Source organism: Hydra vulgaris, chromosome 08, assembly GCF_038396675.1.
Source record: "Hydra vulgaris chromosome 08, alternate assembly HydraT2T_AEP".
In the NCBI taxonomy this organism is placed as follows: Eukaryota; Metazoa; Cnidaria; class Hydrozoa; order Anthoathecata; family Hydridae; genus Hydra; species Hydra vulgaris.
Window position 1 is genome coordinate 12,181,085 of NC_088927.1, and position 27,596 is coordinate 12,208,680.

The following is a 27,596-nucleotide window of genomic DNA, read 5'->3' on the forward strand; positions in this document are numbered from 1 at the left end:
CGCTCTACCACTACACCACTACCGCATATATAATATATATATATATAATATATATACATATATATATAATATATATACATATATATAATATATATATATATATGTATAATATATATATATATATATACACACACACAGGAGCTTTTTTAGACTGTTTTCGACAGCGCCACCCAAAATCAGAAATTAATGACCTTTTTTTTAAAAAAAAAATTTTTTTACGGCATGTTGTTTTTTTTTTATGCTTACTTACGGCAAATTCCCTTATGGAAAGGTGTCGGTATGGGGGTACTGCTGCCCATATTATTTTTCTAGCCCCTGGTATATATATTTAGCACATTTATTGCTAGTTTTTTCATATTCCTTGCTTATGTTTATGATTTAGATGTTCATATTGAACAAGATTGCACTGTTGAAGTTTATGTATCATATACAAGTTTAGCTGAACAGACTAAATGGCAACAACTAAATGTTTGTAGCATTGAAGTTAAAGATGCATTAGTTCAGTTTTCTATATTTCAACCAGCAATATATACTGTTGTTGTAAGTAAAAAGAGACCTTCTTCAAGCAACATAATATACTCAAGTTCAGAAGGTAATTTTAATAAAAAGTTAATGATAATTTTTAAGAAACACTATATCTCACTGAAAAAAGTGTCTAGAAACAAATTAAGTGATTGCAAATTGTGGTGTCTAAAAATGCTTCTGACTTTAAATTTTTAGTTTTACTACAATGTAATTTTAAAAAATGAAGCAACTACAAATCACAACAGTCTAATACAAAAGTAGTGATCAAATATTTTTAATTTAAAAGAAAATTGACTACTTTAAATATTATTCAATAAATTCTTATAATTTAAATATATTTGTCAATTAAAGGCTTGTAACTCTCTTGCGCAGATATTTACATAAAATTTAAGACAGGTGTTTAAAAACATACAAAAACTAACTTTAAAATAACTTATAGTTATTTAGTTCATATCTTTTATTTAGTTCATATCATAACTTAAATCATTCCAATAAAAAAATTTATTTATTGTTTATTTAAATTAGTTGTTTGTAAAATTGATAACAATTTTTATCATTAAAATGAAAAATTAATATTCTTTGTTCATTTTTTAAAGTGTATTTAATAATTCTTATATAAAATTCATTAAAATACTATTGTTGTCTAAAAAAGTTCTCATTTATAAAATCAAAATAAATTTATTTTTAAAAAAGCACTGTTTATTATAAAAAAATGCATACTTATATAGTTTATATAATATGAAATATATATATATATATATATATATATATATATATATATATATATATATATATATATATATATATATATATATATATATATATATATACATATACATATACACAACTTCATTGATATTTTAAACAAAAATCATTATCATTAATTTGCTCCTTAATTTAAAAGTGTTTTGCTAATATTACAAATTTGTAGTTTTGATGTTATTTGTTTTTAACGCATACCATAAAAACGTCTAAAATCTGTTACCATGTAACTTTTTTTTCTCCAACTTTTTTTCTCCAAATCTCCATATTTTTTGACACTTAGTGCATAAGAATTATTATAAAAATGATGTTTATTTGAAATCTACTGAAATAATTTGTTTGCAAAAGAAGAATTTTGAAAATTATGCATGATTGAAATCCAAAATAGGAAAAGTGTTGAATAAAATGATCAAATTTAAGACAAGTATTATTAATTAAGTGTTACTAAGTTAACTGTATTTGAAAAAAAAATCATTTTTAAATATCAACTACTCTTTTTCTTCAAATTTAGTGAAATTTTAAAATAAATAGTTTAAATTCGACTAAAACTTAGGTCACCTATGGATTATGCGTAGCACATCACTAAATGATAAAAACAACAATTAGCGGGAATGTCATGAAGTGTTGAGCATTATTATTTAACATTAGTATATCATCTTAGTATGTCATGGAAGTAAATTTTTTTGCTAAGAATAATTTATGATTTTTGAAAAAACAAAAAAAGAATTAAATTAAATGATTTTGTGTCATAACTTTAGAAAAAAACTTAAAAAAATAACTTTAAAAAACTAGTTTTCATAATATTTTATGTTCAATTTGTGATATTTGATATTTTACTATGATGTATTAAAGGGCTTATAAATTTGTAATATTGTGATGCGTTATTGGGATGTTAAGTTTGTAATATTGCGATGTTAAATTTGTAATATTGCGATGAGTTGGTTGTAATTGTATAGTGACTATTGATAGACTAAAACTGAAAAAAAGCAAAAATTTTGAGTTCTCTAGGTCAGTGCCGAAACCAAAACTAACATTTTGGTAAATATTTTACCGAAAACAATACCAACATTTTGGCCAGTCAAAAATAATTTCATTAGAAAAATTTATTTAAAAATGTAATTTTATATTTGTTGTTTTTTTACACTCGTATTATGTTAGAATTGATTGCATGCGTATCACAAATTGAGATTTAATACATAAGTTGGCTATATAAGTTAATAGCGCAAGTTAACAACTGGCAGAATTTTTCTGCAAAACAACATTTTTTCAAGATTTTGTGAAAATTCTTAAAACTTAAGTAAAAATTCTTAAATTATTGTGTGAAAATTCTCAAAAATAAGTGTTTTTCTTAATTAGATAAAGATTTAAAATCTTACAAATTTTTCGGTACGTTTTTCAACTGAAATTTTGCTTTTTACTGAATTTATAAAAAGTACTGAAACCGAAATTTCGGTTTAAATTTCTGCCAAAAGTTCAAAGTTCTGTCAAACTAGCTATTCTCATTTGTAATAAACATTTGGTCTAAAAAAGATGTTTTTAATACGTCATCTAAACGTATTAGATGTATTTTATACACTTAAAAGATGTGTTTTTTAGGCCGAATGTGTGCTGGGTATCAAATGGTAGCTTTTATTTTTATTATTTTATTTTTATAATATAAATTAATGATATAGTTGTCTGTATTATTCAGGGGGAAAAAAATGTTTATTTATGCCTAAGAAATGAATGTTCAAATCTTAAATGACCAAACTTTTTACTTTAATAATCTTTTTTATTCAGCGTTTTTTTGATATGTAAAAAGCTGTTGTTGTTAAAACTAAGTGTTTATTTGTGATCATATAAAGATGTGGGGTTTCACTTCTCCCTGACCAAGACTGGTCAATGTACTTTTTAATTATTATTATTATTTCTGAAAAAAACAAAACATTTTTAGTTAAATAATTGTAAGTTGTTTTTTTTTCTTCAGGCTCTGTTGTTCTGCAGTTAGACTCGACATCCGAAATAAAAGTAAGGTTTCCTGAGGAAGCATTATTTACGTCATGCATTAATGTAAATGTTGAGTGTTTGTATTATGACAAGTTTTATGTCCCTGAAGATATTGGTAAATTAAAGATACTGGCAGCTCCAATCATTGCTCTTAGTCCTGTTGGGTCCAGCTTTAAAAAAAAAGTTTGTGTAATATTACCACTGCCTAAAGGTACTTCAATTTCATATTTCAAAATTAAGAATAAATTCAATATTAGTACAAGATTGTTAAATGATTTTGTGTATATTTTTTACAGTAGTATTTTGTCTATTTTTATTTTTTGGAAATCATACACACACACACACTCAACTATAAATGTGTGTTCATCACACTGAATATATATATATATATATATATATATATATATATATATATATATATATATATATATATATATATATATATATATATATATATATATATATATTCTGAAAAGTTTGAAACTGTTTAATTTCTTGAGCTTCCAATACTTTTTTTCTCAAATGTAGCTTTAAATCTCTGTTTAATTATTTAACTTTAAATCCTCTGTATATCACTGTTAATTTTAAAATTTTTGAAATGTGAGCTTCGCTTTGTACAATAATTGACTTTTAGATATTTTGATTTTATTGGTCATTTTTTTCTCATTCTTAATTAATTTTTTTTTTTAGCTAATGATGTTTTTCACTGGAATAAAAATTGTACTTTAACTATTCTGTATAGCCAAACTGGTGTAAACACAATCCCTAATTGGAAAGTATTACACACAGATTATGTAATAGATTTTCAAAATAAAACGGTGACATTTTATACAAGTCATTTTACGCTGTTCTCTGTTTTCTGGAACATTCTTGATAGTGCATTACCAGAACAATTTAAGCTGCATGCTACTTTTAATTTGCCACGATTCAGCTTTTGGGTTTATTTTCGTGCATTAATGACAGAATATACAAACAAAAAACAGTTTGGAATTTGTGTTGTTTGTTATCGGTTTAATGATCCGAGTGCACATTTCTCAAATCAATATCCACATGAAGTTGGAACCTGTAAACCAAGAAAAATACGAGCAGGAAAGCTTAGAATACAGTAATTTATTTTTTGTCGATTTTTCTTTTTTGATTTTAAAACTTTTTTCATGTTGTTAAATATATATTATTATATATTATATAATTTACGATTTTAAATTTTACATTGTATTAAGATTAAAATCTGGATTGTTTAATGCTGACCATCTAGCTGGTGAATCAAGTCTGACAAAGTTTGTTGATTTTTGTGGGCACGATTTTGATATTCATTTTGCATGCATGTTTAAAAGTAAAGAAATGCTAGATGTAGGATTAATTGGCAAAGTCCAAGTACATAATGGTGATGAAGAATTGTCATTTAATCTTATAAAGGTTTGGTGAATTACTAAATATTTCATTAATAATTTTTTTTTTTTTTAACATACAAAATTTTGGTTGCAAATTTTTCACATCACCTGCTAGCTCTTTTCTGTCAAGAGTGAGGAGAAGTAAAGGCAGTATCCATTGTAAAGAATTTAAAGTATTACAGACTTAGTTAATGGTAATAGTCGATGAGAGCTACAAAACATAATTTTACTATTTTTATGTAATAGAATTGCACGCTCTTCTTTTTATAAGAAACCTTTTCAGTAGAAACACAAGGTTGAATTATAACAAGTATTAAGAAACAAATAAGAAGGATTATTATCAAGAAATATTAAGATATGCTATAAAATAGTTCGTTAAACTTTAGTCATTTCTTTAATGAATGAAAAAAATGCAAACTATAGACATTTTAGAATTAGAAAACACAAACCTTGCAATGGTCTTTGTAGTTATGTTTCAAATAAGCTAAACAACTTTTAACAGTTTGTCTTTGTCTAAATATTTATATAAAGTGTTTCAATTAAAAAACAAGTTAGTTAAGTTTTTAAAGATTTTTTTAAATTTGAATCAAATTAGAGGCTAAAAATTAAAACTCTAAACTAACTAAATTTGAAGATTTCTATTTGGAATTAAAGTAAAGGCTTTAAATTCCAAAAATTACCATACCAAGAAAAGTTATAAGTTAGGGTCATATTTTTAATTAAATATTCTATATATTGATATAAAAAAATTAAAAATAACAAGTATTAGATTTTTGTTATAAAATTTGTATTTTTTATAGAAAAATAGTAATTAATTTAAATATGTATCAATTAAAATATAAAATAGCCAAGTGCCCCTAAGAAATGTTTTTTAATTTTGTTCTATTTGTATACGTTTTTGATGTGTGTGTGTGTGTGTGTATATATATATATAAACAAACATACGTTCACACTATAGTGTATACATTTGTTGAGTTTCTTCCATACAATTTTTATTGAAAAAAGTAGAAAAAAACAAAGAATAATGAAAAAAAAAGACTGCTGTCCCAACCCATAAAATTATCTATTTATATGTATATTTATTTTTTAAATCACATTTAGAACTACTCAATCAAAAAATCATGCAAGTAAATTTTATTTTATATTCAGAACTCCAATCAAATTCTTAAGAGAACAAAAGCAGGAAACAAGTTAAAACTCAAAGAAGTTAACAAAGAGATTCATAAAAATTTGAGTAAGTTTATTTGATTTTGTTTTTCTACTCAGTTTGCTAATTTTATTTACTCTTAATATTTTTTTACTTGTTAAAATAAAAGGAAAAAGTAAATTGGTTTTTTATTTAGTGAACTTGTGTCGTGTTCGGAACTGGTCTAAACTAATAGTTAATCCTGGTTGTACAAAGACTGATACCAGTAAAAATGTTAGTGATAACATAATAATGCCAGTTAACAGTTGTTTTGAACATAGTTCTACAATTAACAACAGTAATTTTAATAAAGGTTTACATTTATTTTCTTTTTTTCTTTTTTCGTTATTTTCAATAATTTTTGAATTTTTTTTTTTTAAATCAAAGAATATCAACAATTAATTGTTACAATTCTTTTTTTGTTTAAATAGTGCAATTTCATTTTATAGTGGGTTTTTTTGTGTTTTGTTTTCAATCTGTTTTTATATTAAAACATTATTTGGAAACAAAAAATTTAGATAATATTTAAATAATCTTATATACACAAAGAATTTAAAAATAAATTTTCATTTTTTTTATGTACTTTTTCTGTTCATGGCATTTAACTATCTTGTATTGTGGCAGGACCAAAAATAATAACAACAAAAATACAAGGCCAAAAATAATAAGGACAAGTACAAGAATTTTGGTTCTAGGGCTAGAGACTTAATATTTGACCTTAAGGCAAGGTCTAGGCTAAAGTTTAACAAGACTGCAGCCTAATACCACATGCTGCACAAATAAGCTTAAACTACATTTTGTAAAAATTAAACTAAAGTTATGGGCAAACTTTAATGCAGCCAATTAAAATTGGAAGTAGATATTTATGAAAAGCAAAAAACAAAAATGTAATTGGAAATACCTATACATAACAAACAACAACAACAAAAAAAAAAATTAAAAGATATGTTGAATTAACTGTATTAAATGTGTATATTAAATGTACATAAGCATTAGATATAACTATGTAGCCTGAGTCTTTATTACATTTAAGAAATATCAAAGTTTCAAGTAATGAGTCAGATACACAAGCTCTATGAGAATGCATTATCAAACCACTATGAAAAAAGATGCGCTTAATGAGAGCTAACATTGCTAGGACACAGTTAAACATAATTTTTGAATACTGTTCCATTTTGTATAATTTTTTTTAACAAAAAATTTGACAACACAGTGGCGGTACATAATTTTCTCTATAATTTGCAAAAAGAATTTTTTTTTTGGAAGAGGATGCTTGAAGCTTAGATAACAACAATAACAACAAAACAACAACAAAAAGCAATATATTTACCAGAAATATAGATGTTTTACATAAGAATGTTATACGTTATAAAAAATATTTGTATAGTCTACATTCTGGATGGTTCACTCTCATATAGCTAGGCTAAATCGAGGAGAGCGACCAGATAGAACCCTATTTTCAGTTTCAAAGAGTTTTCTGCTGTTGTACTTGAATAAAACTTTAGCAGTTCTGTGTAGATCTGAAAGTTAAGGAATAAATGTTGAAAGCAAATGTATAAATTTTGAAAACAAATTTCTTATTTAAGAATATTTGCTATCAAAAATAGCTACCTTTTTTATTTTTTTAATAGTATTTATAATCACTATTTACTAAGCACTGCATTTTTTTTTGATAATTATTAATTATCAAAAAGTTTCCATTTTCGAAACAACACAAAGAAAAAACAACTGCTTATAGTGTAATGTAATCTTTTGTTTCTGCACGAATGTGCATGGATGATCTTTATTCCATATGATCTTTAGCATGGATGATCTTTATTCCATATGATCTTTAGCATGGATGATTTTTATTTCATATGATCTTTAGCATGGATGATCTTTAAGTCATATGATCTTTAGCATGGATGATCTTTATTCCATATGATCTTTAGCATGAATGATGTTTAAGCCATATGATCTTTAGCATGGATGATTTTTATTTCATATGATCTTTAGCATGGATGATCTTTAAGTCATATGATCTTTAGCATGGATGATCTTTATTCCATATGATCTTTAGCATGAATGATGTTTAAGCCATATGATCTTTAGCATGAATGATTTTTAAGCCATGCATTCCATAGCACTGGCTATCATAAATAAAGTGTTGTTTAAGTTCCAATTATGAATTTTAGAGTATGGCAGATTTTATCTGAACTGTTTATTTTAAGAAATAAATCTATGAAAATAGATGTATCCTTGCAGCGGTTTTGAATCAATAATGAGAAAAAAGTTTTTTTATCATTTTTCTCTAAAATTTTAGATAGTGGCAGCTGGAACAACATAACTGATATTAACCCTGATTTAACTGAGGTTAACCCTGACATAACTGATGTTAACCCTAATGTTAACAAGATTTGTCTTCGTAATAGATTTTAATATATTAACTAATCAACTAATTCTTGCAGCTGATTGAACTCTTTGACAAATTATATTTAATTTTCTTGGTTTAACTCAAGTAAAGTGGTTTCTAACTTAGTTAGATCAATTGAGACAATTAGCTTTAACAAATGTACTGTATCTATATATTAGTGTGAGGAAAAGATAAGATGATTTTGCTAAAAATTTATTCCATTTTATAAGCTTAACTATTTGCTTGGTTGTTAAAATTCTATATGAATTTGTTTTCCTGCATTGTGGTGTGAAAATTGTACCTTCTATCAAAAACACCCTGAACCATTTATCCTCTTTTATAAGAAAATAGTTTATTCAAATTTGATGTTCTTTTTCCGCTACTTATTTCTTTTTTAATTATAAAGATTATTGAATTATTAGGTTATTAATTATTAGCTTATTGGTTTATTAGATTATTGAATTATTAGCTTATTGGTTCAAAGTTGAATGTTATAAATAAAATTACCTGATTCTATAATAAATGCATTATTATTACTAACATTACTTGCAAATAATATAATTGAATGAAAATTATGAAACTATCAAAATATAATATTCTTCTTGCAAGTTTTGCAAATCCTACCTTAATTTTATATCCGTTAATTTATCCTACCTACCTTAACAGGGTGGCCAGCCAACTGGATATCAGGGAAAAGTCAGGGATTTTTTTTTTTCTAAAAGTGAGGAGAAAAAAATTTTTTTTTTTATTATGTTTTTTTTTTTTTTTATACTTCCAAAAATGATCGAATAAAAGAAAAAATTATATACATTTTTCCCATACATAAAATATGAATGCTATTATATTATTACCTAAAGTTTGTTACATATCTTTGAAATATATAAATCTATTGAAGCATGATTTTATTTAACTATATTAATACATTGTTAACTTTTTCCAGGTAAATATTTTAGAAATAATAAAAATGTCTGAAACAATTTATTTTAATAATGGCTGGATTAATCTTGAATGTCTTGAATGTCATCCATTATGGGGTTGGCTTAAGGGAACTGATGATAAAACAAAGGGTATGTGTATGCGGAAAGATATTTTCCCAAAGTAATATGGGTATAAGGCGTGTACACAAAATAAATGTGAAAGTAGAAAAACAACTAAAAAAAAGTACTCCTCAATTTTTATTTCGAACCAAGTAATAATTTTAATACAATAATATAAGAAGATCAAACATTAAAAAAAAAAATTAATTATTTCTGTGGGAACCTAATAAAATTTCAAGCTTTTGCTTTAGTGGTACCCATTAGATTGCGCACAGAATAAGAATCAAAACTATTTGATGCTTTTTTAAATGATATTTTAATATCTTTAATGTTTCTGCAAAGCTTTTTTGTTTTGTTTTTCATTTTTCTTTTAATAATAGCCCAGTACTTTTCAATAACTCTTAATTCTGGGCAGTTTGGAGGATTTTCTGTTTTAGGCACAAATTTCACATTATTCTTTTTATACCATTCTATAGCTAGTTTACAATAATGAATTAATCTGGCTAAATCAGGCCTGAACACAGGTCTGTTATTGTGTGATTTAATGGGAGGTAAAAGGCGTTTTTGTAAACATTCTTTAACATATATTTGACCAGAAAGGTCTGAGAAATATAAGGTGCTGATTTTTCGCCACAAATGTAAATAGCTTGCCAAATCAAAGCTCTTTTAGCAAACTTGTCATTTTTTGTGTATTTAAATTTCTTATCTGCTTTTCCTCTATATTTGGCAATATAATAAACAGCACCAGGAATTTGTTGATGATCGTTTTTGATATGAGTTTTATTGTCTTCAATAATATAGAAATTTTTAGAAATAAAATTGTCATACAACTTTCTGCCGCGGGTTCTTGCACTTTTTTGTTGAGTTTCAAAATGGTTGGGCACTTGTTGTGCTTTGAAAGAATGAAAACTGTGTTTGTTTCTGACTTTGAAAACAAAACTATGAGAAAATCCATATATTTTTGCGCGTCCCTTTAGTGAAAGGCTTGGGTTATTCTTAAACTGTTAACCAGTTTTTTAACTAATTTTATATCTTTAAAACCTTCCTTTCTTCCACCACCAAATTTGCGTTTGATCAATTTTGATTGAGAAAAACGTTAAATAGCATGACTAACGGTGTATTTGCAACAATTTTGCTATTGAATTGTAGCTACTATTTGGATTTTGTAAATATTTGTGCTTAATTTTTTCTCTTATGTCTTCTTTTTTTGTCATTTATAAAACTAATTTCAAGTTAAATCCAAAAACTAACTTTTTTTTTTGAAACCACAACACGTTGTAAACAAAATACAAAACAATTAAAAAGATTTTAATACAACCACTGAAAAAAAAATGACGTGCTTATTCTTTCACATTTATTTTGTGTTCACGCTTTAATGGCAGTCAGAAGCCATGAAAAAAGTGCAAAGCATTTAAAAAATTTAAAAAGCCAACCAACAGTATTTGATTATTTTACTAACATGTCACAGAAAAATACAGTATCACAAGCAACTTTTCATCAACATCAACTTTAATAGCTTCTGAATTATTGCCAGTAACTTTCTGTGTAGTCAAATCTTCTCAACCAACGCCAGTTGTTTCAACAAGTTCTTCCAGCACAACAGACCACCATTCTCTTTATTTATGACTCAAAATGATGTAACACATTTTGAAATAATTTGGGCATTTCTCTAACAGATCATGTTCAAAAATAAGACAACTATTTCAGTCTATTTATTTAAAGCTAAAAAAATGACTATTGGGAAAGCTAAAATAGCCTATAACATCACACATGGTCTTTCCCCATATTTCCATGATCTTGTTTTAAAGGTGGTGTTAAGCTCTACACACTTAGTTGTATTTTTTGATGAGTCTTTAAACGAAGTTCAAAAAGGTCAAATGGATCTTTGCATTTGTTATTGGGATTTTATTTGCAACCATGTGATTACAAGCTACTTTACATCGGTGTTTCTTGGTCATAATATTTAGTACCAGTATTTTTAATGAAAATCTTCAAGCCAAAATTTTACAAATTTCTATGGATGGACCAAATGTGAATTGGAAGTTTTTTGATATTCTCAATGATGAATTTAGTAAAAAGTTTGAAACATCTTTTCTTGAAATGGGATCATGTGGCCTTCATGTTGTACATGGTGCATTTTAAACAGGTCATAAAAAGGTGAAATGGGAATGTTAACGCAGTACTTTAAAGTTTTTACAAACTATTTTTTATGATAGTCCTGCTCATAGGGCAGATTATCAAACAATTTGTAGAAGTGATAAATTTCCACTGAAATTTTGTTTAACAAGATGGGTTGAAAATGTATCTGAGCGCTTTAGATATTTATGATAATGTGAAGTTGTATGTCATGCAGTCTAAACTACCTATTAATTATACTGTAAATATTGTTGCTGTCAATGATCTTCTGATGCCTGCTAAAATTGCTTTTTTTCAATATTTAGGTTCAATTGTAGAGCCATTTCTAAGACTTTTTCAGTCAGAATCTCCATTAGCACCATTCTTATATCAAGAACTTGAGAAGCTAATGAGATCTCTCTTGCAAAACTTTGTTAAAAAAGATGTATTGGAGGGAATAAAATCTGTTATAAAGCTAATGAAAATAGACTTAACCGCACACAAATGTCACCAAAAAGAAGTAAAAATTGGTATCGCAACTTCTCTACTTAGTAAAATAAAAATGTCAGGAGTTATAGTTTTGGGGTGATTGTATTTAGTTTTACATTAGATTTGCTGATAAACTAAGAGAAAGAAGTCTTTTAAAATATAAATTTACAAGAGTGATCTCAGCTATAAACCCCATTATTATATGTTCTAATTTCGACTCAGGAAAAAACAGAATGACTGATTTACTCACAATTCTTCATGAATCTAAATGGATTAATGCTACAATAGTTGATAAGGTCAATAATCAGTATCAAAATTTGTGTGATCTTGCAAAAGGCATCCATAGATTAGAATTCACAAATTACAATGTTTATAAGGATAGGTTGGATGTTTTTTAACCCCTTTTTTAAGCCAGAATTTTGATAACTTATTTTAAGTATCCAAAATTGTCTTTAATTTGTAACAATGGTCATGCACAGTTGAAAGTGAGTTTTCTATCAATTCAGATTTGTTGAAAATTTGCATGAAAGCTCTGTGGTTGCCCAAAGACAAGTTTATGATGGAATTCACCATGTTGGAGGAGTTTGAAATGTGGAAATAACAAAATCAATGATCAAAAGTGTAAACATGTCCCATTCATACTTCAAAGATTCATTAAAACAATAAAAGAGAAGAAAAATTGCAAGAAAAACAGGACTGTATTGATAAAAAATTAGCTCTGCAAAAAATCAAGGAATTAATTGCTAAAAAAAGCAAAGTTAAATTAACATCATCAGGAAGATATACGTGAGATTGAACTAGAATTAAAAATGCTATCACGCAAAGTGGAATGAACAGACTTACATTATTTTTATTTAAAAAGATTTAAACTATTTTTATGAGTTTAGAGATTATTTTTGTTTCAAAGTATTTAAGTTTTTAAAAACCAAAAAAATTTTTATCAAACCATTTCAAGTGTTTTTTTTTTAACTTATAATATCTAAGATATATATTTGTTATATTATATTTTTGCTCTTAGTTTAGATTATATCTTAGATTATATATTTGCTCTTTTTTCAATTTTCAAGAAAATTTATTTGTTTGCTATCAAAATATGCGTATGCATATTTATTTTATAGTATTGTTAGACTGCTGTTTTATTAGTAAACTTTTTGTTTTTTTATTTTATAAATTTTGAAGCTCTGTGTTTTAATTTATTTCCATTTTAAAATACTAGTAAAATGCTTACTTCATTTCATAGTAATAATATAGAAAAGTCTAAAGTCTAAATAGAGATCCTGTAATTTAGTATAGGAATATAAAAAATATACAAATACAATATAGTATAGGAATATAAATAGGAATATAGTATAATATAGTATAAGAATATATATATATAGGAATATATAAAATAGTATAGGAATATAAAAAATATATACAACACATATAATATATATCTTTCATATTATTTTTTTCTTCATAATATCTTTGGTATTGAACTTTAAAATATAACTGAGTCAGGGGAAAATATAATAAGTCAGGGAATTTAATTGTACAAAGTGGCTGGCCACCCTTAACTTATACTTCTTATCCAAAATTAAAACTAATCCCGCTTATGTAACAAAAATATATTTGAAGATTTAATTTTTGACTTTTTATATCAAGTTACATCATAATATATTAAGTTGAACATTATAATGATAGGTAACACGTTTAACTCGTATTGTTATGTTTAACTCATATTTGTAACATGTTACATTTAGTAACTTTTAATATATTTAACTTATCTTTTAAACACAACAACAATAATATTTCTATTTCATACAAATTTTTTAGATAGTTAAAAATGAGATTTTCGATGGTCATATAAATTATTTTTAAATAATTGTTTGCTATCTTGTTTTTCCATTAATGAAATCAGAATTTCCTATTTTGTGTGCATTTATTACAACTAATTTGATGTGCAAAAAAAAAATATATAATTTATATGTTTATATAATCATAGTCATTTCTTATGCATCTATTTTATGTGGTTATAATGAAACAAGTTCTAGAGGCTAAGAGTAACCTACAACAGGCAACCTACCTATGAGTAAATTAAAATTAAAAATGTCCAATTTAGATGTAGATAAATATAGGTAGAGCGATAAACCTTATATACTGATTTAAAAAATAGTTTAACGCCATGATGGGCATCCAGTTGTAAAAACTTGCTTTAACTCTTTATGATATCATATAAGTAGGAAAACGGCATTATGAAAACTTTTTTCTAATCCACAAAAGTTTATTTTTATAAGTTATTTTATGAAGTTTAATTTTGGAATAAACTTGGGTGTTTCATAATTTTAAGTGAATGTAAATTATTCCTAATTTGTAGTAGAAGCCTAGTCGACAAAATATTTAAAGTCAAACTTCCAATTTAAAATATGATAAAATAAGAGTAACGGAAAAAAGTTAATAATAGAGAAACATAAGCTAATAATAGAATTTAACTAAAAGAAGACAGGTGATTAAGATATTAAAAATATTTGTAATAACATTTTATTTGACGAAGATATTGTTGTCTATATTAATGTTTTTATTAGTTACCACATTACTAAAATTTTAATATTTCTATTGACAAAGGTTTCGTTTTTTAGTGCTCATAAACTCGAATTCTGAAATTAAAGAAACTTTTGAAAAGAAAGAATCAAGAAAACGGCGTTTTGAAAGTGATATTTCTTCAGAAAAATTCAGTGAATCAAAGTTAGATGATATTGCCGGTGAAGTTTCAAAATGGTGGAAATCTTTAGGAAGAAAATTAAATATAAGTGAAAATGTGTTACAGGAAATTGATTTAAACTTTAGACACTGCGGAGAAAAAGAAAAGGCTTTTCAAATGCTTCTTACGTGGAGAGAAAAAGATCCTGAGAACTGCACACCAAAAAAACTTTATAACGTATTAAAGAGTTCGGGACTGAAATATACTGGAACCCAATGTCTTACATAACATTTATGCGTTCTCAGGACTTTTTTAAAAGGGTTTGTCTTGCTCTGTGTTATAGTTTTATTGAATATTTAAATTATTGTAAAATGTATAGAGTATGTAAAAAAAGTTTTTTTATTTTTATGTTATTAAAGTTTTATGACTCAACGTTTTCTTTACATCACACGTAATGTTTTTACTGGATAAAAACACTTAAACTAATCGCTACATGTAACGATTGTTTAAGTAACGTGTTGTGTAAAGAATAAAAGAAGGAAAAATTAAAATTTTAAAATGATTTACTTTATTACTTTATAGACGATTTTAAAATTTCAATTTATTTAAATTATTTTTCTAGATTTTTATATTTTACATTTTAAAGTAATTTCAGACAAATTTTTTAAAAAATATTTCATATTTTGTACATATTCGCCATTTTATACAGATTTTATACATATTTGACCTATTTTTATATTTCAAATTTTTAAATGTACATATAAATTTCAAAATTATTTATTTGCAATTTTTTGTAAATTAATTGCTTAAAAACGAAAAGAAAAAAGAAAAACTTAGTTTAAATGTTTGTTTTATTTCTCTCTATATTTTTTTCTATTTTAGAAAGAAATATATTAATAAATTTCATTAATAAAAGTATGACTATATTATTATATGATAAAATAGTCATATTTTTACTCATGAAGACTCCTTAATTCCCTTGATTTCTTTCCCTTTTCTATTTCCCTACGGTTGTTAAATATTAGGAAAGTTTATTTAAAGTTCGTACTTTCTGCGCTTTTTTTTTCCTCCTATAAATTGTCGGTTGTTTTAGTTGAATCGATGCTTTACCATTAGATTCTTCGTTTTAAACGTACTGATGTATCTATTTGTTTGAATTCGTTGCATTTGTAAATTTTTGTGCTGTTTAGTTGTTTTTATTCTTTTATTTTGTACTTTCATTTTGTACTTTCCTGGCGCAATTTTCATCGCTTTTCACTTATTCCTATTCAGCACGATAAAATTAGAAAGATAAAGTTAAAACGTAGTTTGTTTTTAATGTCTAAATGTAATCTTTTTCATTTGTTTTCATTTGTTTGTAGTAACTGAGTTATAAAGAAAATAATTCTTATGATCAAATAAATCAAGTGTTGACTTGATTAATTTATATGATTATAAAAATTATCAAGAGGTGGGATGTCATTCAAAAGTGTAAAATGATAAATTAAAGAATTATTAACTTGACCTTATACGGTTTTAAACACCTGCGCTGCAACTTAGTTTTGATAAAGAATATGGAAATTTTAAAACGACTGATTTTCTCTAAAGGAATTTTTGCTATCCCTAAAGCAAATAAAAAAGGCAATGGATTCTCAATGGAAAACCGAAACAATTGGTTTCATAGCGCATGTCATGCACACATACGTACGTCATACATTTAGTTCAGAAGGGCTAGGTTTCGTTTCTAAAATATTTGCATTAAAAACGTACACAAAAATCTTTTGATAAAATAAGATTGTGCATAAAAATCTGGGGCGTCTTTTGAATATTTTTGGGGCGTCTGAACTGTATATTTTTTGAGAGGTGCTAAAGATGTAGATTGTGAGGTGTGAGGCGCAGGTAGTTTTTAAAGAATTTATTATTTATTTTGGACAGATTTAGCATGTTCTGATTATTCAAAAGATTCTTTAAATTGAATGAACAAACATATCAATTATGTCGTTAAAGAATACAACCCATTAAACGCGCCTTAAGCACAATTAATTACGAACTTTTGGTGGTTACTAGGGAGTTTAAAAAGCTTGAAACAGAGAACGTCTTGATTAATCGCATCAAATTATTACTAAAAATAAATGATTTGAGTTTTTTACAGTTGCTTATAAAAGGTGTTAGAGCAAAAATGATATCTATTGCAAAATAATGGTGTTTTTTTCTAATATAAGAACTTATTTTTATTCAAAAACAAATACTTCATTTGAAATAATACCATAAAAAGATTGGATAAATAATCAATTTCCTTTTTTATATGTTTAACAAAAAATTTAAATGGAATAGACCATGCAAATTTCAAAGAAAGTAATGAAATATTTTCACTTTTCAATTTATCATAAAGCTTTTAAAGTAAAGAAACATTTTCAATTTAAAGTTTTTAATCTTTTTATTCTTTACGATTTTTTTTTTTCTTCTGCTGAGGCCAAAAATTTACTTTTAATGATTTTGGTATTATTTCAGAAACACTTTTTAACTTTGTTTATTTGTTTCCAAAAAGGTTACTTAAGTGTTCTTGAAAAAACCAACCACTTTTTTTTTTGAAGGGAACAGGCCAATCAACTTTTTATTTTGAAGATATTATCAAATCCTGTATATTTTAGTTCCCTGATTTAAAAAAATGATATTTTTTAACTTTTAATTATTTCCAAACTCTGAATATGCATATATAAGTATATGAGCTTTTTTATTTACCCGTTGGGCACAGGACCTAAATAAGGCGTTTTTGAACGTTCAAAAGACGTCCAAAACGTTAAAAAGACGTATTTTTTACGTTCTGTGGGTAGAGCACGTTACGTAAAATGAAATAAATTAAATTGAAAAAGAAATTTACATAAAATAACGAGTGACAAAGCTTAAGAGAATTCTTAAACGTTTTCTGTTTTTTGGCACTACTTCCATTGAACTGTTTGTACAAGAATAGAGAAAATTATCAAGAAACCCTTTTTACGAAATATGTACATTTTTTATAAGTTTAACAAAAATTGTTAAACTTATAGAATTATAGATGTTACACGCTGAATAAAAATATAGACGTTATACGGAGAATAACTCTCCTGGCTTTTTATTCGGCGTACGTTTTTTTCTGAGAGTACACGAACCAACCTATTATATAAACCTGGGGCTAACGCTCCCGCTTGCATATTTTTGCATATTTTAAACCCTGTACAGGCTCAGAATAGACAGTATAAGCAATTTGATTCGCTGATTTTGAAAGAGAGGTTTTTGTTGAAAAATATAATTAAAATCAAAACGACCAGACCTTTTGCATACAAAATTTATATGCAGTTTTACCAGACTACTGGTGAAGAACTTTATTTTTAAATTGATTTATATGTTAATTATAAAGAGTATAGAGAACATTAGAGTTTTCAAAAAAAGAAAACTTTTACTGATTGCAAAACTAGCTTTCATGTTCCATGTCAATGCTCTGAGGAGATTTTGTTTTCATGTTTTGCTTCAACCATAGTTTTGAGGAGACTGATATATTTTATTGCATAATTCTAATAAAAATTGTCTTAAACCATTAAACACTTTTTAAAAATTTAGAAAAAGTTTGGCAGGCTACTTTAACTTATATATAAAAGATGACAATTAAATATTAATAATTTTTTTGAAAATTTAACAAAAGAAGTAAAACTTATATGTTTGTCTACTGAGCAGTAATTTTTTGTTCAGTTACATATAAACACTGACAATAAAAGCAAGAAAAAGTATTAAAATCGATTAAATTAACCAAATAAAAGTGGATTGGGGCATCAAAAAAATGCACACGATTGTGGCATTTTTTTAATTGTAATGATTGAAAAAAAAAAGCAAAACTAAGTGGTTAAAATTAAACGTTTTAATGAAAAAAGGTAATGAAAAAAAAAATAAAATTATCAACAAAAAAAAAGAACAAAATCAGTTGTCATGCTATGAGTATTTTTGTTATTATAAAATGTGTCTTGTATGTATAAACTCTTAAAATATTTAACTTGAATTTACATGTGTGCACTTTTGCAAGATTTCTAAATTTGTTTCTTGTCAAATGTAATGTCCATATTCTATAAAGCATGCTTGATACAAAGTTTATATGCAGTTGCACCAGACTACTGGTAAAGGTCTTAAAGTATGCAAAGTGTAAATTTTAAGCTGAGGTAGAGGTTGTTCTACGCTCGTCACTGCATCTTTTTAAGTACCAACTTTTTAATTATTAAGAGTTAAACATTTAACTTTTTGGAAAAAGAAAATTTTTACAGATGTTTTACCAAACTAGCTTACATGTCTCATGTAAATCTACGAACTCTACAGAAATTGCTGTTTAATCTAAATTTTGAGAAGACTGATAAGGAGTACATCAATATTTTTCTTCACTTAACTTTAATAAAACATTATCCTTAAACTTTCTAACACTTTGTGAAAAATTAAAAAAAGTTAGGCAGGGTATTTTAACTTATATAGAAATAGAAATGAATATTAATAATCTATTGGAAAATTTAACAAAAAAAGTGATATTTGTTTGTTTTTCTACAGAACAGTTCTTTTATACAGTTACATATTATAAGCGTTGATATTACAAGCTAGCAAAGAGTATTGAAGTCAAAAAATTTAACCAAGTAAAGGTGATTTATGGCAATTATTGTAATACAAAAAGCTTCACCAAAACAAACTTTTACATTTGAAGAATTTTCTAAAAAAGAGTTCTAAAAAAAAATTTATCAATATTACTTCAAAGTAAAACATGACACGTTTCTATTTTTATATTTTTATATAAAAGATATTCACAGAAATTCAAAAAAAGCACACTTGATTTTATTGGTTATATTAAAAATGACATAATGAAACTATTCATAAAATTTGGAAAAATGGAATATATTTTATTTAAGTTTTTTTTCTTTTTTTTAGAGCAGACTTTTTTCTTCAGGAGTATGAAATGTAAAATAAATTATTAGCATAAATATAAAATTTATCAAAGTTGCTTTATTTAATATTATTTACCATCAGCTGCTATTAAAGGGTAAACATTTTATACCAATCATAGAACACAATAGCCAATATTTTGTTCAGGTCAAAGCTATATATCAACAAACATGTACTTTACATGTATTGACTTTCGAAATTGAAATAAACAACATGAACTTGTATTTTTGCAATTTTCCTTGTTTTTATCTAACCTGTATGTTAGCATTTTTTCTTGTTTTTACACTTAGTTTTTCATAAAGGTGTGGTAAGTTGAGAGTTATTTTTTTTGGTAATCAGTTTACTATATCAAAACACATTTGTGAATAACAGAGTATAGATTTTTTCTTATAGCTTATTATGCTACAATGCTTTGTAATCTTTTATCACTATACATTACTAAAGGCAATCTAAATAAGATCTTGCTTACAATTGCTTTTAACTTGAGAGAGTTGCAAATTTTTTGGGCTAGCTATAACAACCAATAAGCAATGTTTTCAAACTTAAATGATTTAGTGATGTAATTTATATATGGGAGTAATAAGAGTAAAGTTCTGAAAAGAAATTAGGTAATTTATTCAAAATATTTTTCTAGCTAAATGATAGGATTAATGGGAACTTAATTTGAAAAAAATTATACCAAGTTAATACTAGTTTATTGATATTACTAGATAAATTTTAAAACTGTTTTGAAAAATCTATCATATGAGAATCACAGCATTGTCTTTTATAGAGATCTTAGAGTTGTAAAACTTTAAGGAAAACCATCTAATTTTTTTTTAATCTTTGTTTTTAAGAAAATATTATAAAAATCACGGATTTTTTGAGTTTTCTTAAAATATTAGTACAAAATTGGAAAGAAAAATCATTCTTTGTTTTGTTACAATTTGGTTTTTTATGCAATTACTCAATTTCACTTTTATTATTCGATACGTTTTTTGACATTAGTTTTGATTAAAACATATGCGTATAAGCCTCTCTTTCAAAATCAACAAATCAGATTAAATTATTCTGAGCCTGTATAGGGTTTCAAAACATGCCTCTAGCTTATGTAAACCATATTCATAAGAAACCATAGTCTGGAAGCAAACAATAACTGATTGTTTTAACTTATTGTATGCGATTTTTGCTATCTCTAGATCTCCAACCATGCACAAGTTTTTAAAAATCTTGTTGTTTATCTAATAAACTAACTATTTTTCTTGAAAAAACTCAAAATATATTGCAAATATATTGCAAATGCCGAGTGAAAACTTTTCAATTTATGGATGTTCTGCCTCAAGAAGATATACTGAAGTTGCTCTCTTTAAAGTTCCTAAAGAAACGGACGATTTTACAAAAAAATGGGCTTCACAATTAATTAACATTATAACAAAAGATCGTTGTTGATGATATTCTTCGAAAGAAAATAAACGATTTTGAACATAAAAAATTCTGGATATGTGAGCTTCACTTTTCCCCTGAGCGAATTTGAAGTTATGAAACAAAACAAAATATTAAAAAATTAAAGGGGAACTACCATCGTTAAATTTACCAAAAAAGAGCTTAGAATCGTCAGCTTTGTGTTCTGTTGTTCGATCCTCATCGTCAATATCTAAGCGAGAAAATTCTCAATTACTTCTTGAAAGTTCTTCTTTCACACAGCCCTATTATTATAGAAAATTTGCTGACTTCAAAAAACGTCTTCTGCATTTGTCTTCATTAAATAAGTTATCGAAGATTGAATTTTTTGATAATTTTTGTAATAATAATTCAAGTTATTAGAAGTGATTCCAAAATTTGAAATTTTTGTAGAAGATTCCTTACTTTTTACTATTCGTGTGTATGGATGGATGTTAACTAAAACATATAATTTGTATTTGAAACATAAAAGGTCATTTCTAAATGTAATTTTTCACATTTTATTTTTGAAATAAAATCTTTAGAATTTTGCAATGGAATAAAAGTTCCTGATCCTATTGAAGTGTTAAATTTTCAGAAGCATGTTATTCCTAAAACTTATTTATTAAAGTCTAAACTGTATCAAATTAAATTTTATCGCAGCAACTCTTGTGAATTAGCCTTTGGAAAGAATCAGCCTTGTAGATTTTGTCGTGAACTTAATGTTAAAGTAAGTTCTAATATACACTCAAAAAGATCTACTCTTAAGACTCCTGCTAAATTAAATGCGCCTATCTCTGTAACTTCTCCTAGTAGACTTACACTGACTTTGCAGCAATGCAGACTTCAATGCAAGCAATACAAAGAGGAAATTGAACTAATGAAATCTGCTTTAAATATATGTTGTAAGAAAATTTGTTCAGATGACTGAAACAAAGGCTTAATCTCGATTTATTCAGCAGATGATCAAAAAAACATCCCACCATTTAAGTTGTTTTGGGAAAAGCAGCAGAAGTATTTGAGTTGTTTCAATCTTTCATCTATCAGATACCACCCGGCAATAATAAAATATTGTCTAAACCTAGCAGCTAAATCACCATCTGCTTATAGAGATTTGCAATATGATCCGCAAACAGGAGTAGGGATTTTAACTCTTCCAAGCTTAAGAACTTTAAGAGATTACAAAAATTACATCCGACCTACAAGGGGATTTAATCCAGCTGTCTTAAGTGAACTTGCTAAAAAAACACAAAAAAATTCTTTCTCGTGAAAAATTTGTTTCAGTTATTTTTGATGAAATGAAAATCTAAGAAGATTTAGTGTTTACCAATATACTGGAGAGCTAATTGGTTTTGTCAATTTAGGTGATAAAGAAATCAATTTTTCTTCTTTAAAAAATGTTAGAGAATTAACTACTCATATACTTGTATTTCTTATAAAGAGCATTGTTAATCATTCAGTTTGTTTTATCATTCAGTTAATCCTTTGTCATGTTAATCCTTTATCATTCAGTTTAACTACTATTGCAACTACTGGAATTACGTCATTTTGGATGATGCCTTTTTTTGGAAAGCTGCTTGTACCTTAAAAGTATAAATTCAAAAGTTAATTCTGCAACAGCTGATGGGGCCTCTTCGAACAGTAAATCTTTTAGAATGCATAAGAACCTAAATATGAATGTGTGTAATGAATTAGTTAACAGAGCTCACAATATTTACTCAAACGAAAAGCAGTAAAAAAACAGTAAAATAAGATTAGATTTAAACTAACTTTTAAAAATGCTCACTCCTGTGCTTTAATAAATTAACAATGAAAATTAATAAAAGTAGTTTTATGCACATTTGAAAAAAATAAATAATAATAACAAACTATCATCATCAACACACAAGCACAAAAAAAATATTAGTGTTTGTATATATGGTTATTGCTAATTAAAAAAATACGTATGAGAGATTAGCAGTTGGAATTAGAAAAATTTTTAATAACTTTCGCTAACTCTAGTAATTTTTAATAAATTTTGCTAATTGTGTAATTGTATTTTGTTAATTTAGTAAGAAAACCAGTAACCTTTTGTTGCATTAAGTTTAGATAAGAGTTTAAGACTTTGCTGCAAATTATCTAAATGTAATTGCCGCTGAAATATTCAATTCTAAAATGATTGATTGAAGGTATGGTGTCATTTTGATTTATGGTTTGCTAATTCGGAGTAAATTTTTCTTTGCAACATCTTTAAAAATAAAACGCGCTAAATAAACAAAACTGTAAGTGTACTGCACTAAGTGTTTTAATCTGCTTGGGCTGCCATTTCTACAATCTCATCGTGTTACAATATTTTTGTTCCACAAATAAATAAAATTTATTGAAGAATGACACAATGATGATGACTAAGCTTTAGTCAAAGTCATATAATAAGATTAAGACTATAACTTTTGAACTGAATGATATTATATGCTTTTAAAATTCACTTATAGTATTACTTATACTATAAGTAAATGTCATAAGCATATTCAGATTCAGATAGTAAAAATAGTAATGCTGTAAGTAAATTAAATGAATTAAAAAAATAAATCGGGTCATGCTAAAAGGGGATAAGTCACAAAAATTGAAAATTGAGTTAATAATGGTTTTCATGTTTTAATAGGTTTTAACTATTTATGATAAAATCAGACATGTCAGACGCTTGGTTACCCCAGTAACTGGAATCAGTTGTAGAGCTGTTCATGCTAGAAGGAGTTAAGTCACTGGCTTACCCCCTTTTAGCATAAAAAATTATCTTATGCCGTCTGTAGACGTAACTATGCAATTGACTGCAACAGATAGCAGTTGTTGTTTTTATTTATTTTACTGTATTATATAGCTTAAACTAAATAGAAATTTACTTTATATTCAACTTTTTGTCTTTTGTTTTTAGTCTTATGTTATTGTACTGTATAGCTTAATCTAAATTGGAATTAAATTTACTTTTAACTTTATGTCTTGTGTTCTTAGTCTTATGTGTATTGTACTATATATAGCTTACCCTAAATATGAATCAACTTTATGAATTAACTCTATATTTTGTTTTCTTAGTCTTATGTTATATCATAATTAAGTGAGGAAATATAGAAATTCAGATGAAAGTGATGAAGTTTTTGAGAAAAATTCAGCAAAGAAAAGGAAATCAGATTAAAGTCCTTGGAAGAGAAACACTATAAAGATTGCCAGAATAACCTCGAAAGTCTACTGGTATCCCCCTGCAGGTATGTTATTTTGTATTCAATATTACTGAATAGTTTTACAGTTTTACAATTTTATTTTTATAGGTAGAACTTGTATAACATAATACACATAATGTATAACATAATACACAGTATAAAGTATTTTTTTGTTCTTTAAGCTGCAAGAGAAACAACTGTCTTGAGATTATTAATGAAGAGGATCAAATGGATATATTAAACCATTTCCATACCTTCAACACTAAAGATGAGCAAGATTTATTCCTACAATCCTTGATTGATTCCCAAAAAGTAAAGCAGATACGACCCAGGAAGGAAGAGAGTTCCTGTGTGCTACCTTTAAGTATCACTTTATGGTGGGTTCTGATCAAATGCCGGTTTGTTTTAAAGCTTTTTTAAGTTTACATGCAGTTACTAAAAAACGAGTTGAAAGATTGCGAGCTTTGAAAATGATTGCGAAAAGCCCAGTGGATAATAAAGGACGTCATATAAAACAAGTATTGTCTCAAGAAATCAAACTTTTCATCAGACAGCACATTGAAAGCTTTCCAACTAAAGAAAGCCGTTATCTTGGAAAACCTAAATGCTATCTAGATACCACTTTAAATGTTAAAACTATGTATAGCACACCTATCCAAAAACGGTCCAAACCTCCATTTTGAGGACCAAAAAAACAACCAACGGGGTATTAATTTGCAAGGTCTTAGGTATCACCTGATGTAAAAATTAAAATCTAAACTCTATAGCCAAAGGAGAGAAACGCATTTAAAATTTTATAGCACTTTGCGCTACTGATCGCACTTGGAGCCCCGTTGTAAATCTATTTTGTTTTTGTTTTTCACTTTTGGGTTATGAAGTTTTTAAAAAATATCAAAAACTCTTTACATATATGTGTTGGCTATAACCTGACAAAAAATCAGCTTTTTAACACTTGTGGTTTGTGTACAGGGACCTAAATTATAGGGTATGACACTAAAAGCCTCTTTAAAAGGAGACAACGGATGCTTTACGTTTTTATTCTAACCTTACTATCGACTATGGAAGTTTCAAAATTTAATAGAATGAAGCCTTGGCATGTATCTTTCAGGCAAAAAAAATAGAAGAAAGATATCTTTTCTATGTGCAAATACATAGCTCTTAAAGTAGGAATCTCGCCTTTGAAAAAACGGGAAAAGCCACAACATCAAAGTAATTACATTTAAGCAGTCAACAGCCTAAACAACTAAAAAGATTTTTTATCAACACAAGCTTGTACTGAAGTTATTTTTCAAAGATCAATTTTTTAACCACTGAAATGCTGTATAAAAGAAAAACAAGATTTTCGGCAATCTGTATGCTTCTTTTGTTTTTCAAAATGTGACAGGCATATTTCTGATTTCATCAAGGAAAGAATACTACGTATTTTTTTCTGGAAGTTCCATTGATTTTAAGGATGATAAAGTTCCATTGGGCATATGCAATTCCTGCAGAGCAACGGTACAAAAACATGTCAAAGGAGATAGAAACTTGCCTCTTCCTAAGCTACATAACTTTAACAATGTGATTATTAGACCACAGACCAGAGGATTTGATTCTTGTAATTGTTTAGTTTGTCAGGTTGGCCGACTTATAGGGATTCTACAAAGCTCACTTTTTCAACCGATTAAGATTTGAAAGAACTATCTAGTAGCTTTGATAAACTATGCTCAAACTGTCTCAATGTAGTCAAAAGTGGAATAACACATGATTGTTTACAAGCCACCAAGTTTGAAAACTTAAAGAAAATGATAGCAACTGAATCCAGAATTGCTGAAAAAATTGCGTCCTCTGTAATAATTCAAAAGGTATCCGCTCTACAGGGCACAATTAGGTTGAGCAGAGAAAGTGGTAAAGCTTTAACTATAACTCCAGGTCCCTCCAGAGCTCAGTGCTAATCAAGAACTTCTCTAACTACTTTGGACATTGTTCAAGTTCAAATCAATACTGGTCTTTCAAATAAAAAGATGCAAGACCTGGCTGTAACATTAAACAAGACTACAAATTCAAAAATTGTTGGAACAAAATTTAGAGAAAATTTTGCAATGGCTGGTCAAAAGGTTGAAAGTTTATTCAAAGTTTCAAAAATCTCACTTACAAGGCCATCAACAAAAAATGATTATTTGGCGAAGGTTGTTCACTGCAAGAGTTTAGGGGATTTTTATAACTCAATTCTCAGAGTTAGAGCAATCTCTTCACCGTCTCTCATCAAACTAGGTATTAATGGTGGAGGATCTTTCCTCAAGTTCAGCTTGAGTGTTATCTCCAATGGTGGATGTCAAAATGTTAAAACAAGTTCAGCCTCAAATAACAAAAGCTTACTGACTGTAGAACATGGGAAAGTAACAAGTGCCAAACGTCAGCTACTTGTTGCTGTTGCTGAAAATGTTTCAGAAACTTATGAAATTGTCAAAAAAATGTAAGTTTATTTGGGAAAATAATGTGCATTTCTTTATTGCATGTGACATGAAGTTAGCCAATATCATCTGTGCATTCAGTCTCACTCAAGCAAACACCCTTGCTGTTGGTATGATGTTAAATCTAGTCACCTCAAAGAACAGGGAACTCCAAGAAACTTCAGATCCATTAGGATGCAATACAAAGCATTAATTTAGAAAGAGAATGGAAAAATGTGCGCAAAGGATTTTCATGATGTTGTTCATAACATATTGTTTGACCAAGAAGATGTCAAACAAGTTATTGAGTTTATTCCCCCAATGGAACTTCATTGTCTCCTTGGAATTGTAAATAATCTTTACAAGTCAATGCTAAAGATATGGCCTAATGGCAAAAATTGGCCATTACTTCTCAAAATGAAATTACAACCTTATCATGGTGATTGTGGAGAGTTTGTTGGGAATGATTGTCATAAGCTTTTGAAGAATATGGATGTTTTGCAAAGAAATGTTGAAAGAGAAAAGGCAAACTATATGCTTGGTTTTGTGAAAACATTTCAACATTTTAAGAGTGTTGTTTTTTTGGCTCCTATTTTGGAAGAACATTAAATACTGCATATGTTCAACATATCAAAGACTTTAAGAACTCATATCTTTAATTCCTAGTTTAAATCACCCCAAACACCCATGCTGTGTCCTTCGATGTTTCTCAATTTATTGCTCTAAAGGGTACAGCATTGGGCATTTTTAGTGGGCAATCAACAGAAGCCTTGCATTCAATCTTCAGTGCTCAATGGGATAGATACAAAAGAAATCCTGATCAATCTGGTTATGGAGGCCAGTTACTGAAATGTGTTATTGACTATAACAGCAAGCATCTTTGAATTCGTTTTTTTAAATAGTTCATTTTTTTAAACAGATGAACAGCGATTTCTAGAATTTCTTTCTAGAAATACTCGATATAACATTTGTTGAGAAGAAATATTCTTGTCTGAAATTTTTGTTTATATTATAAACTATATTAATCTATTTATAGTTTCATAAAAAATCATAAGTTTA

The 27,596-nt window shown here is 26.8% G+C and overlaps 2 protein-coding genes across 3 annotated transcripts in view; both read left to right on the plus strand.

Moving 5' to 3' along the window:
- The window catches only part of LOC101240865 (uncharacterized), a 35,348-nt gene extending 19,942 nt beyond the window's left edge, over window positions 1-15,406 (plus strand). For both annotated transcript variants that reach the window (XM_065803098.1, XM_065803097.1), the window contains exons 3-9: window positions 383-592; window positions 3,254-3,484; window positions 3,964-4,378; window positions 4,494-4,689; window positions 5,814-5,898; window positions 6,008-6,163; window positions 14,502-15,406. In XM_065803098.1, coding sequence (XP_065659170.1) covers window positions 383-592; window positions 3,254-3,484; window positions 3,964-4,378; window positions 4,494-4,689; window positions 5,814-5,898; window positions 6,008-6,163; window positions 14,502-14,851 — 1,643 coding nt within the window. In that variant the 3' untranslated portion in view covers window positions 14,852-15,406. The remainder of the gene's footprint in view (window positions 1-382; window positions 593-3,253; window positions 3,485-3,963; window positions 4,379-4,493; window positions 4,690-5,813; window positions 5,899-6,007; window positions 6,164-14,501) is intronic.
- LOC100203239 (small ribosomal subunit protein uS2) overlaps window positions 1-27,596 on the plus strand; it is a 75,262-nt gene that overhangs the window by 18,449 nt on the left and 29,217 nt on the right. The gene's annotated exons all lie outside the window — the stretch shown is intronic.